The 12,500-nt window shown below is 50.0% G+C and overlaps 1 protein-coding gene across 4 annotated transcripts in view; it reads left to right on the forward strand.

The window, feature by feature from the left end:
- Window positions 1-12,500, forward strand: part of LOC125951603 (protein sickie) — a 108,963-nt gene that overhangs the window by 15,663 nt on the left and 80,800 nt on the right. For all 4 annotated transcript variants that reach the window (XM_049680545.1, XM_049680546.1, XM_049680547.1 and 1 more), the window contains exon 4: window positions 1-1,064. This exon is cut by the window's left edge and continues 1,102 nt beyond it. In XM_049680545.1, coding sequence (XP_049536502.1) covers window positions 1-1,064 — 1,064 coding nt within the window. The remainder of the gene's footprint in view (window positions 1,065-12,500) is intronic.

The following is a 12,500-nucleotide window of genomic DNA, read 5'->3' on the forward strand; positions in this document are numbered from 1 at the left end:
CTGCTGAAGGAAGAGCCACCGGTGAAGGTGCTGGCAGAGCTGGCAGGCGGTAAACCGCCGACTAACCACCACAACAACAACGCCACTGGTGGGGCACTCGCTACTGGTGGCGGCAGCAACAACAACAGCAGTCCGCCTCAGCAGCAGCACCAGCAGCAGCTGTCGAACGGTGCCAGCAGCATGTCGGACAGTATGCACTCGAACTCGACGCAGGGTGCATCGATGGGCCAGCACTCGAACTCCAGTGAAACGTCCAGTGTGGTCGCGTTCGGTCGGCCCAGTTCCGAGTCCTCGGGCTCGGAGCAGCTGATCCACTCGAACCTTCAGTCACCGCAGAAACCGGGACAGGTGCCGGTCTCGGGCCCGTCACTCGGTAGTCCACTCCTGCATTACGCCACCGGCGGCGGCGGCGGTCAACCGGATGTTAATCTGAACGGTAACGACGGGGTCGCCGGTTTCCTCACCAGCCCTCACACCAACCAACACCATATCAACAACAATCACAACAACCACAACAACAACAACAACCTCAGCAAGTTTAATACCGTGCCAACGAAGATCCTCAACACGGCCACGGCGACGGTGGCACAGGTCGGTCTCGTGTCCTCACCGGTCGTCGCCGGTCCGTGTGGTAACGGAACGTCGACAATCTACGAGCAGGATGAGAAACAGATCACGGTACTGCCGATGAGACCGCTGCTCCGGGGTTACAACAGCCACGTGACGCTGCCAACACGTGGTACTCGCGGTCATCATCCGCACCATCATCATCATCATCATCAGCAGTCACCACATCATCACCAGCAGCAACAGCAGCAGCATCATCACCATCAGCAGTTCATGGCAGCCGAATATTGTGATGATTACGGGGGCCCGGGTGGTGGTGGTAGTGGCTACTGTAGTGATGGTGACGCACTGCGTAAGATACCGGCCCGCTACTCGGACAACATTGACAATGGTTACCTCTCGGAGGGTGGCACCACCGTCAGTACTCGCCAGCAGCACGCCTCGTACATCAGTTCACTCCGGGCACGCACGCAACTCCCGACGACCATCGAGGAACGGTGAGTAATCCCCCCAGTCGCAGGAAGGGGGGCTCGGGTTTGGTCCGGCATGTTGGCGCATAAAGTTGTCGGATTAGAAATTCCTCAATTTTCGGGTAAAAGGGATTAAATGGAGGTGCACTGTGTGTTTGTGTGTGACTGTGTCTGTGTGTGTGCGGTTAGGTTGTCCATAACAACCCGGTGGGGAGGTTGACAGCTTCAGCCTTTCCCCAGCCGCCTTCGATGCGGCTATAATTTGTGGTGTTTGAGTGTGTACTTTTGAGGTTAAGGAACAACAATGGCAGCCCGGAATCCTGGAGCATGCAATCCCAGGAGCATCGCCATCGTCGTAGTGTTGTGTTCCAGTTTCAGCTTCCAGGGAGAAGTAAATCCCCAAATAATTGAACCCACCCACTGCCACGAGGGGCCAATACGATCTCCGGATTTGTCGAGTGAGCCGCGAGCGAGTGAGGATTGAGGTTATCGGAACGAAAAACACGAAACCCGACGAAAAGGGACTCGCATGGAACATATGTTTGTGTTCGCGGACATGGAGACCAGCACTCGAGCACTCCAGCACTCCCGTTGAACTGTTTTTAGTGGCCATTTCGGACTGGTAATGATCCCTGCAAATAGTGGAAACCGGGAGTAATTAATTCGGGAGGTCCTGGCCCTGAGTCTTATCATGTGCCCGGCTTTGTTGTGGCGCTCTCAACATCTCGGTGTTCTTAAACAACATCCAACACTTGCTGTGAGTGTAAAAAGGGGACTAACCAACATTCCTTCGTTTTTTGAAGGGGGGGATCCGGATCCGGATCCTGACCATTAAACAGAATCGACCAACCGAAGGATTTGCCGAAGGAAGGCTTGAAGAGGAGACGATTCCCCCCACCACGACGCTGGCAGTGAAGCGAGCAAGTAATTCCGCTTTTATGTGTTAGCGCTCGAGCTCCCCGCCCACCTCGGATATGACTCATAATTATGCTTTACACATTCCGTGTGGCGCTGTCTCATTAAAACGGAGCACCACCACCAAGTCGGAGCGGTCGGTGGATCGATATCGAGAAGCGACGGCCATTGTGCCGTGCTGCGAGAAGATAACAATCGAACCGAATCACAGCATGTGTCTTTGTGTGTGTGTCCTATTTGGTGTGTCAGCACGAGCCGGTTTGGTCCCAAAATAGGGACAAACACTCTTGTGGTGAGCAACAAATTCAATTACTTCTACTTAACGGCGAAGTTAGTGCTAGAGGATGACCTGGATGGTTCACTTCCGTGAGCGCGCGTAACATCCTGGCAAAAACACACACACACACACATAGTCCGTGTAACGCGGTCATTTCCAGCTGCCATCTGCATCTTGACGAGAATAGTATAGTGCTTCCTGGGCACATGTGCTGGCGATATAAATATCATCCTGCACACACTGCACTCCCGGTCACCGTCACCGGTGATGATGGACACCAAAAAGGGGTGAAATGAAAGGTTACCGGAGGATGCGAAGAAGGAAATTTAATAATGCCCTCATCACACACACAAACACGAATTCTCGAGCATTAAAAAAGAACTGGTCTAGCTATATATCGATAAACCGAAACCGAAAGCACTTGCAAAAGAGGGAGAGAGAATTGTGTTTTCGATGAGGGTGATTGTGGCCAATATGGTTGACGCAGAGCACCCCAATAGTGTCGTTTATTGCATTCTTCTTCCTTTTTTTTCTATGCTGCAAAAAACTACAAACACATCCTGCGGAAGGGCCCTTCCGCATCTGCCATCGATTTCGATTCCCCGATGGACAGCTAGACACATTCTTTCGAAACGATAGAACTCCAAGGAGATCCAACGCTCGAGGAACGAAGTAACAAAAGTCAGAACACGGGAACTGGAGGGAATGTCTGAGCAACAAATGGTTCTATATTTGATATTAATTAGATCTTTCGTTCCATTTTGAGTAATAGAGAACCATATGGAAGGCCCAAACAAAACGGTCCACGAAGCAATGAAGCAGCTTTTTAATTACAAAACCCGTCTCGGCGGAACAGCCTAACAGGATACCGCGGTGTGAGGAATATCCTTGTGAGAACAGAGAACGCCGGGCTAAGTCTAATTAATCCCACGTTCACGGTAGCATGGCGCGGATGCTAATATTTCCCCGGAACAGCAAACTTCAGAAGGCGGGGAAAATGAATTTTCTCGCCAAAACAATTATCTCTAAAAGGGATGTGCCTACAATAGGATGTTCTTTCTCTTTCTCACCACCTCTTCGTGTACCTTCAAAGGCCACAGAGTGTTTGTGAAGAATAGTCTAGAACTTTCGTAATCACACTCTTCTTGCTGTCCTTGCAACAGGTTGTTCCCCATCCCATTCCCAAGCATCAGTAACAACGACGTGTGCGAAACACGCTTCACGATTGCACGAACAGCATCAGCAACAAACGACGGATATGGCGGCGGGGATCCGGAAATTACGATAGCGAGACAAACTTTTTCCTGTGATTGCACCATCCGTGCACTTCCGGTTGTCCGGTTTGATAGTGTCCACGACGGCACGATACAGCGCGCGCCGCAAGCGATAGTTTATCAAAGCGATTGAAAAACTTTTCCCCGTCCAGCTATGTCGCTCCCATGTCCTGTGCACACGACGTCACATGAAGCAATATTTTTGTGCTCTCTCTCTACTTCCGCCAACGCAAAGCGCAGAACCGGAACTGGACCTGGAAGGATGACATTTTTTGTACCGTCCCGTTCGTCCCGTTGCTTTGTTGTGCTGGAGATGTCAGGGATGAATTCCAATTGCCCGGAATCCGAAATACTTGGACGCGAGAGAGGAATGCAGTTTTTTTGCGGTTATCAGCCTCGTCGTCGTCGTCGTCGTTGTCGTCGTCGATGTGGAATTGATCTATCTCGTTTGATCGCGAACAAGTTTTAATATTAAACATAGCGGAAGCAGTCAATCGATTTCCATAGCCAACGCAAGGAGTGAAAATCGAATGCAGTGCGAAAAGTGCCGCCCTGGGGCGATTGAACCGCGCGAATACTGTGCTAGTGACGCGACCGCCTGTCTGGGAAGTTTGATGACTTCAATGGTGAATGCGCATTATGAAACTGTAATGTCGTGAGACGGTGCCTTTATCGCACCAAACTCTGGCGCGAGGACTCGGCGTAAATCATAAAAGGAACGAAGGGGCCTGACACTCTGCTGCTGCTGCTGCTGCTGCTGCTGCTGCTGGGAGAGTATTTAGCACCGAACGTCGCTTTATGAATCATTTCGGGTAACCCCTCCCAGGGCTCATCGCCTCGAACGGTGTGTGTGTGCCGCGTGAGGAAAATCCATTTTCCCCGTAGCACGTGGCCCGTAGAGAGCGAGGGAGAGAGGACACAGTACCGTGGGACATTAGGGCCTGCGGGCTCTTTTGTTTGGGCTTGGGACATAGTCGCCATTCAAGGACTATGGCCCTCTCCGAACAGGAGGTTTAAAGGGACGAACGGAAGCACAAATTGCCGCCAGGCCCGGCACTGGGAGGCGGTATTAACGTTCCCTAGGAGTTATGAGGAAGAATGTTTACAATTAATACATCGTCAGTGTGCGAGTCCGAGATTCGGAGTTCCTGAGGGATTCGATACGGTTGTAAATCATTTTCCGATTTGTGTGTGTATGTGTGTGCGTGTGTGTTTTTGTGGCTGGCAGACTCTACGAACAGGATTTGTAAGTCTCTATCGTTGTCTCTGCGGTGACGCATCATACCTTAAGCGTCTATTACTAGATAAGGTAGTGCCGGTCTCCTGGGAGTGCTCACGAACATCCTGGTCTAGGCTTGCGAGAGGTGATCCATTAATCATTTTTCTGGCAGACGACCAAGCTGCATCCGCTTCTGATTGCGGGCTTATCGTAAACGCTGCGGAGATAAGGAAAGAGCTAATTGAGCCCTTCGCAATCCTTTGCGCCATGCCAGAACAAATTAGGCATGTTCGACGGGCTCTGATTGACGCGTTTGCTGAGGAAAATTTCGGAAAATTGGGATTTTCCTCGCGAAAGAGTGAGATATTTAAGTTAACAGAAGAAGAAATTGTGTGGAGCTTTCCTTAACGATGGCTTCAGCTTCAGAACGATCATTTATAGAAATTGATAACTTATTGCTGGATAAGTAAATGGGCAAATAAGAATTTTCTATTTTTGCGGAATTTTTTTTCGGTTTCGTTCGAAAAACGGTCGATTTAAATTTTTCGAAAAAACTGCTCGAAGGATCTAAAATGTCGAGCTCGAATAATTTTCGGTCAGAATTCCAACTGCTCCGAGCGCCATCTACCGGTGCAACGCATGAACTGCTCACTTCGTCGTTTATCATTACGGTTTAAGGAGTCGGCAGATGCGGTTTTCGTTCTTGCATCTTGCGACTCCTGGAACCGCTTATACGCGGCGCTTAGAACTCTCGCTTCGGGCGTCTTCGGCTTTTTGAATTTGAAACGACTGTTAACGAACACGGATTGACTTGCCTTATAAATTGGATGCCATGAACGTAGTTTTGAACAAATCTTCCCCAAAATTGAACCAAATATTCTTGAAAAGTAGACGTTTAATATGACATTCACTTGTAAAAATTAAGTGGAATGGTTTCTGCACTAAAAATCGTCAAAAATAAGCCTTTTCTGACCCGGAATCCTGATTCCAAAGATTCCAGTTTAACAAAACAATTTAGTCAGTTGCTCATGTTACATTCACTGGCACCGGAAATCGAAACATGCTTCTTGCACCGAAGGCAACACCTTCCAGCCAACCACTTAACCACCTCGAAGTTAGGGCTCTGCAGCACCGCACTACTGTACCGACACCAGCAGTCGGACGTTGCGGTTTTGTCTTTCAGTCTTGGTTTCTCACCCTCGACAAACCTCCCAGACACCTTCTATCACGGTAAGGTCGGGAAATTGAAACATCTGGTTTCCCTCTGGCCAACACATCGACCACATCAACATCTACAACACGGACAGACAATGTGCCTTACTACGATAGTCCGCATCGACCAGTCAGGCAGTCAGTCAGTTTCGTGTCCTTAGGGGAGGAAGGCTACATATTTTATCAAAACACAAACACCCGGAGTGGGCGAGTGACGACTTACCCACAGAGTACCCGGCCACGGAGCCAATGTCCGTTTGATGTCCGATTCAGAGACGTTGCCCTACCTCTTTCCATCCCAATTCTTCAACACCTTCCAGCAGGCGCCCTGTTCCAAATCCCCTTAACCTTGAAGATGGAAGCCGGGATCCTACGACCCCAGGGACGTGTTGCGATGGAATCAAATTGGGTTTCTTCTACTTCCCGTGGACCGTCATCGGTTGCGGAATATGATGCTGGTTAGCAGGGGAGGGTTTTTGGGAAATTGTTAGTTATGATACGGTCTTCAAGGGAGCTTAGTGCCTAAATATCCGAGGGGTTACTAACCGAGATACGTCCGCCCAGCAACTTGATTCCAGATAGCGCCACTGTTCCGCTTTTCTCCGTCAGTTTAAAGGGCGCTGGACTGCTGGATGCTACTTTCGTTCGTGTTGATCAAACTTTTGCTCGGTAATTTATTATTTATCACGAATTGCAATCCCCACCGATAACGCAGCTCAACACATCAGCTATACACCACTGTATGCTGTATTCCTCCTTCTACTCCAACCGTGAGAGTACGACCAAGAATTTATTAATACTTGCCGTGTCCACAAAAACCGCGAAACATCTTCTTCCCCATTGATTGCCCCGGAACTCTTCCCGGAACTTGTACGCCCGTCGCCACAAAAGGCAATCAAATCAGATTCAATTAATTAAATTGCCCGACATCGGGAGTCTTCGGACACAACCTTCGGACCCGTTGATGGCCGGGTGTCTGTATAAGTGGCCGGCGTTGTCTGCACCTCCAACGCTCGGCCTTCTTCTGCGACATCAATATCGACGACGAATGGTGTCGCCAGGATGTCTGTTCCTGGATCACAAAACCAGGACATTCTTTGTTCGGCTGCCATGCCACGGATCCTTATCACGCTGGAAAACAACATTTCCACTTTTTCCCCTTGTACCTCTCTCTTTCTCTCTTCCTCTCGTGATTGTATCCGAATCGAAGTTGTCGAGATGATTTTTGAATCATTCTTGGGCGCTACTTCAATCAGTTTGTGCTCCTTGCTTCCTGGCTTCCTTTTCCTGGGTTTGTCTGGCCTCTCTCCCTCTCGCTCTGTCTCTTCTGCCTCTACCCGTTGCCATCGTCGACGATGACTCATGGAATATCTTGCTGGTCTACTACCGGCCGAAAGCCGAAAGAAGGACTACAGAGACCATAAGGGGGAGAGCAGTTCGAAACCGGAGAACTTCCGCCGTGAGACTGCGAGAGTGAAATAATTGCGTACGAGCGGCGCGCGCGCACGCGGTCATTCGTTCAGGGCGTTCGGAGTCGGAACCGGAGCCGGAGCCGTGGTCGGGTTCCGACCGAGACCGACAGGACCGCGTGGTGCAGTGTGAGTCAGTCGGTCGTTCTGCCAACAAGAGGCCACCACCAGCACAACCACGCACACCGGGTGGGGATCTGTCTGTGGCACCCGGTTGACCGGATTTTCCTGCTCCTGTCCGAGGTTTTGGCCACCTGCCAACAACCACCGGTTGTGGGGTTGCGAATCCTCGAGAGCGAGACCTCAAGCGAGAGAGAGAGCGAGAGTGCGCCGGATGTTAGCCGGATTGCAGCTGTGAGTGTGCATTAGTGGCCGGTGCCGGCCTTTTTCCCCGTGGCCAAGTGAAACAATTGGGGACGGAAAAGTGCCCTCTAGAGGAAGTGCATAGCATGGAGTAGCGTTGAGGTAGTGCAGTGCAGTGTGTGTGTGCAGATCGCTCAAATGGAGGGGGAGAAAGTGTTCCAAAAAGGTCCACAAATGGCTTTCAACTCTGAAGGGTGTTGTTTTGCGCTTTCCTGCAAAGGGGTGAGGTCCTGTTGAAGGTCTCCCCACCCCAGTTTCAAACACACACACACACACACACGAACGCGAGCAGTGAACCAGTGATAATTGCCGAAAGTGCTTCCTGCTTGTCATCAAGCCCGAACCAAACGTTCGTGTTGTTGTATTTGTTGTTGTTGGGTGCGAACGAAAGGACGAGACGATTTCGGTCCGGTTGATAGGACCAAAGTGAACAAAGTCTTGTGCCTTCGAGGACCGGGTCCCAACGGAGCACTATAGCCGGCGCAGAAAGTTATAAAACACGCCCTGGAACACACACACACGACAGCGCAGAAGCTTCGTGTTGTACACTGCAAGTCGCTCTCCCCCCCCAACGATACGGAGGAGAGCTCACCTTAAAGAGCGATAGCTCCATCGGCCATGATGGCCAACAACCGATAGTAGCAGCAGCAGCAGCTGAGCACCAACACCGCGACGTCGGAAACGGAAACGAAGGCGAGGATTCATGTTCAATGAGTAAGAAACGGAGCCAGCCAGCCAGCGGATCCAACAATCTGCGACCATCGCTTGGCTGTCGGAATTGAATTATGGCTTTGTTTTGTTGCCTTTTTGCATTTTTTTATTGTTGTGTTTTCGCTCTCTCTCTTTCGCTCGTTGTTGCCGGAAGCTCCGCTACTATCATTCTGTCAATTCCGATCCAAGACAAACACGGAAGATGGTGGAAATGTTCGCTCCAGCCCGATTCAACCCAAAAAGCAGATAAAAGCTATTCTGTTAGTGGTGGTGTACTATGTACGTGTGCTCTCCGAGAGTACTTCCGCGTTTATGTGTGCAACGGCAGCAAAAATCGAACGAATACTCTTCCTTCTGCTTGCTTGCTTCTTGGTCGAAGTTCAAAAATCGATCCAAAAAGGATAAACTCCTCCGACGTTCGAAGAGCGTAGCGTAGGCTGTGTGCTCTGTCCGCTACAAACTAGCTTCCGGGTTGAGCCACACACACACACACAATTAAATGTGCCATCGTGAACAGGTGTTGAAGTCTTCTTTTCGTATTCGCGGTCGCGGTATCTTGAACAAGAAACAATCTGGCTAATAAGAACACTCGAGAAAGTTACTGCTTACTACTTCCAAGGGCCACATTTGTATCGTAGCGAGCCAAGTGCTGGAATTAAATCATTCGCCCTCTTAATCCTTCTCAACAACCCCTCGAGAACTCCAAAATTTCGTGGGGCGTCGAAACTTCCCAGCGAAAGAAAAAAAAACCCCCCCAGACGAAGTCGCTGTTTTTGTAAAATGTTCTTAATTGCATCCCACCGCTTGCTGCACTGGAACCGTCCCCGGGGGCGTAGCGTGTTTTCCGTCACGGAGGAAGCTTATCCACAACAAAAACGGGGGCCGGCATCGTATTCACTGCCTTCCTTCCTTCCAGCTGTGCATAACTCACGTTGGCTTCCTTCTGGTGTCCTTCTTCAGTTCTGGTTTACATTTCACTCGCATCATGGTGGCGGTTCTTTTGGAAGCGGCAAATTACTGCTGAGTAAATAAGAGGCCACGGCCTGGCTGGCTGGCTGGCTGGCTGGTGGGTACTATCAGGTGTGCATGACGTTTGCAGGAACCTGGGAACCCCTCAAGCGAGAGCATAAACACCACCAAGTGAGATAGAGAGCACCGGGTGGAAGTAAATTTATTTAAATTGTGAACAACCATCACCACCATCCATTGCCACCGCGAGGAGTGGGAATGGAGGACGGTGGAATAAATTCGTGGCAAATTATGCCGTTTTAAGAAAGACGACCCGTGGCACGATACCCGTGGCTGGCTGGCTGGCAGCCACACGACGTTGCTGCTTTTTGAAGCTTGGCCAAATGACGAACGGAAGCTCGTGCCAGAACGAGGAATTTGAAGTCGGTGTGTGTGTGCCAGGCTATCAAATCAATTTTAAAGCGTTTCAAACGCGAGACTTTTTCGCCTCCTTTCTCTTCGTAGAAAGTTATGCTGGAAGCCGCTATTCGCTAGATTTATGTAGCATTCGCGCGATCACTGTGGTCGCTCCGTAAGATATTTCTGCTTTGCTGGGGATACGAAAAGGATACGAGGAGGATCCGAGCACAAATGATGTGCAGCGGAACGTGAACTACCATTACTCATGCTACATGGCATATCGCATAACGTAGCATGGAAGGAAGAGCATGAAGCGAGAATTATGTTTCAGGCTACTCGCAGACTATAGTGTGTGTGTGTATGTTGGCACCACTGCACGGAGGAGGTCTTTCCATTTTTTTTTATGTCCCTCAATTTAAATATAAACTTCAGAGAAACCGGAAGAACATAAACGTGGCTGGTACGTGGGGTCATAAACCTCCGTCCAAGACCGACCTTCTCTCAATTATCGATCTCGAGCTACTCGTAATCCTCACGAATTACATCACGTGTTGGGAACTCAATCGATTCATCTTTTTTTTCAATAGGGTTCAATAACCCCTTAACCGATCGTTACAGGACTCTTCATAAGGGTTCTCTCTAATTCCAAAGCATCCTTCTGGCGTTACTCTTGTTGTGGTTGCGGCCTATTTTTAGTCTCCACTCTCCCTTCGGTATCCTTTTAACCCCTTTTTGACCAACCACCAACACACACACACATGCTTTTGAGGGATTTTATGGGGTGCTGCCTTCGATTTAGCTTATCGACCATTCCGGCGGCTCTTTATCCGAAGGTCCAGGCAATAATTCCCTGCAAATAATCCGGTGGTTCCGGCGTATGGGTCAGCATTACAGCGACTCGGTCCCTTTTGGTCCAGTTGTAATCCTGTGCCTTTCCGTGAAGTGGAATGCATGGCCGGAAGTCCCAATCACCGAGTGTGCGGGGGCACCTGTGGTCCCCGGGGGGAGATGCCTTAATTTGTGGAGCCAATTTGCTGGCTTGGCTTGATAGCATAATGTTCGCGCCCAACTCCCAGCCCCCATGGAACCATGGATCATGTGAATCCGATTGTGATTTATGTCCCTAGCGCGATAAGCGATTACGGAGATTACGCTGCCAGGTAGCTGATCCACGGCAAGCCTCCCGAAGCCTCTTTGAGCGAAGGCGATGCTGCATCCGATTAATTGGAATGCATTTTATTAATGGCAACGTCATGGATGGTATGCCGCAAGCGAAAGAAAAGGATGTGCATTTGCGCAGCATTATGATGAGCGCGGCAGATGATTTATGGAACGCGTGAACGGATTATTGAATAATGCGCCTGGAACAGAATGCATTCAGGACGACGACGTGAGTCGGCTGTTTGCGGTGATGTTATTATCCTGGTGCTGCCTGGTACTGCCTGCTGCTGCCCCGGTTATGTATGATTTATGGCGTTGTCCTGTCACCAGACGCACCGAGCGCCGCTCCCCACACCGTTTGCACGCTAATTGGATTCGGAGCAACGCTCACCGGATGTCAGAGTATCCCCGGGACTCTCTTCTTTTTGTCACTTGACAGTCGCGACGAGTACGCACACCATTGGGTGTCAGCTGACCGAAAATGAATCCGGTTCCGGATCCGGTTTTTGCTGCGATTTGTAGCAGTAGCACCAGCAGCAGCAGAAGTTGTGCGTGTAGCCCTGATGATGACGATGATAGCTGCCTGTTCTGTCCCTGTCCAAATGCTGCTATTGCATAGATAAAACACTCACACACTAGGGCTGATGGTGGCGAGCAAACGCAGATCGATTTCGATTCTGACTCACTCGACAGAAAAGATCCATTTTGAGGGTGGGGAAAGGAGGACAAAATCGATTTTTATTCCGTTCCTCTCCGGCACCCTCCCCACAAGCCACCGCGTGTGATGTGGGGTTTGCATTTATTGTTTTTCATCAATTTTTGCACTCCTCTTGCCCGCCGGGGGCCGCCCCTACCCCGAGCCAAAAGTGCTATTTTCGTGCCGGCGTCGCGTTCGATAAAAGGTTCGTTAAAAACCTCGTGTATCGTAGCGCCGGCGCCATTATGGGTGCCGGGTGCCGGCACCAATTCAGTTTTAGTATCAATCCCCCAACCGGCATCGTGGAAATCATGGTCAACAATCTCCATTAAAAACGGAACATCGTGCACCAAATATCGTTGAGCCGTGTGTTGAGCTACTGGTGTTGACGGTGGCCGATTTCGATTTAATAGCATCCTAGCACGAAGACCGAGATGACGAGCGTGGATTATCCATCCGGTGTTTAAGGGGCACTCGTGGTTTGGCGTTAGTGGACACTCACTCCTTTCGCCTTTCGCGAATCGCGGATCGTTAAATTTAAAAGGACCACAAACAAACAACGAAAATCCGTTAAATCGTATATCGGTGGTGGTGCTGTAAGAGATTACGCAAAATCGAGACACCACGACAATTACCACGGCCGATTGCTGATTGCTCACTGATCCTTGATTAACGATCTTGGTTTTCGTAGAGTGTGCTGATAATTCGCAGAACTCTCCTTCCAAAATCTGAGGCTTCTGCTGCTGCTGCTTTGGTCGCAGAACGAAAACGATGAGAAACCAGTCGGTCCTGGAAGT

Source organism: Anopheles darlingi, chromosome 2, assembly GCF_943734745.1.
Source record: "Anopheles darlingi chromosome 2, idAnoDarlMG_H_01, whole genome shotgun sequence".
NCBI lineage: Eukaryota > Metazoa > Arthropoda > Insecta > Diptera > Culicidae > Anopheles > Anopheles darlingi.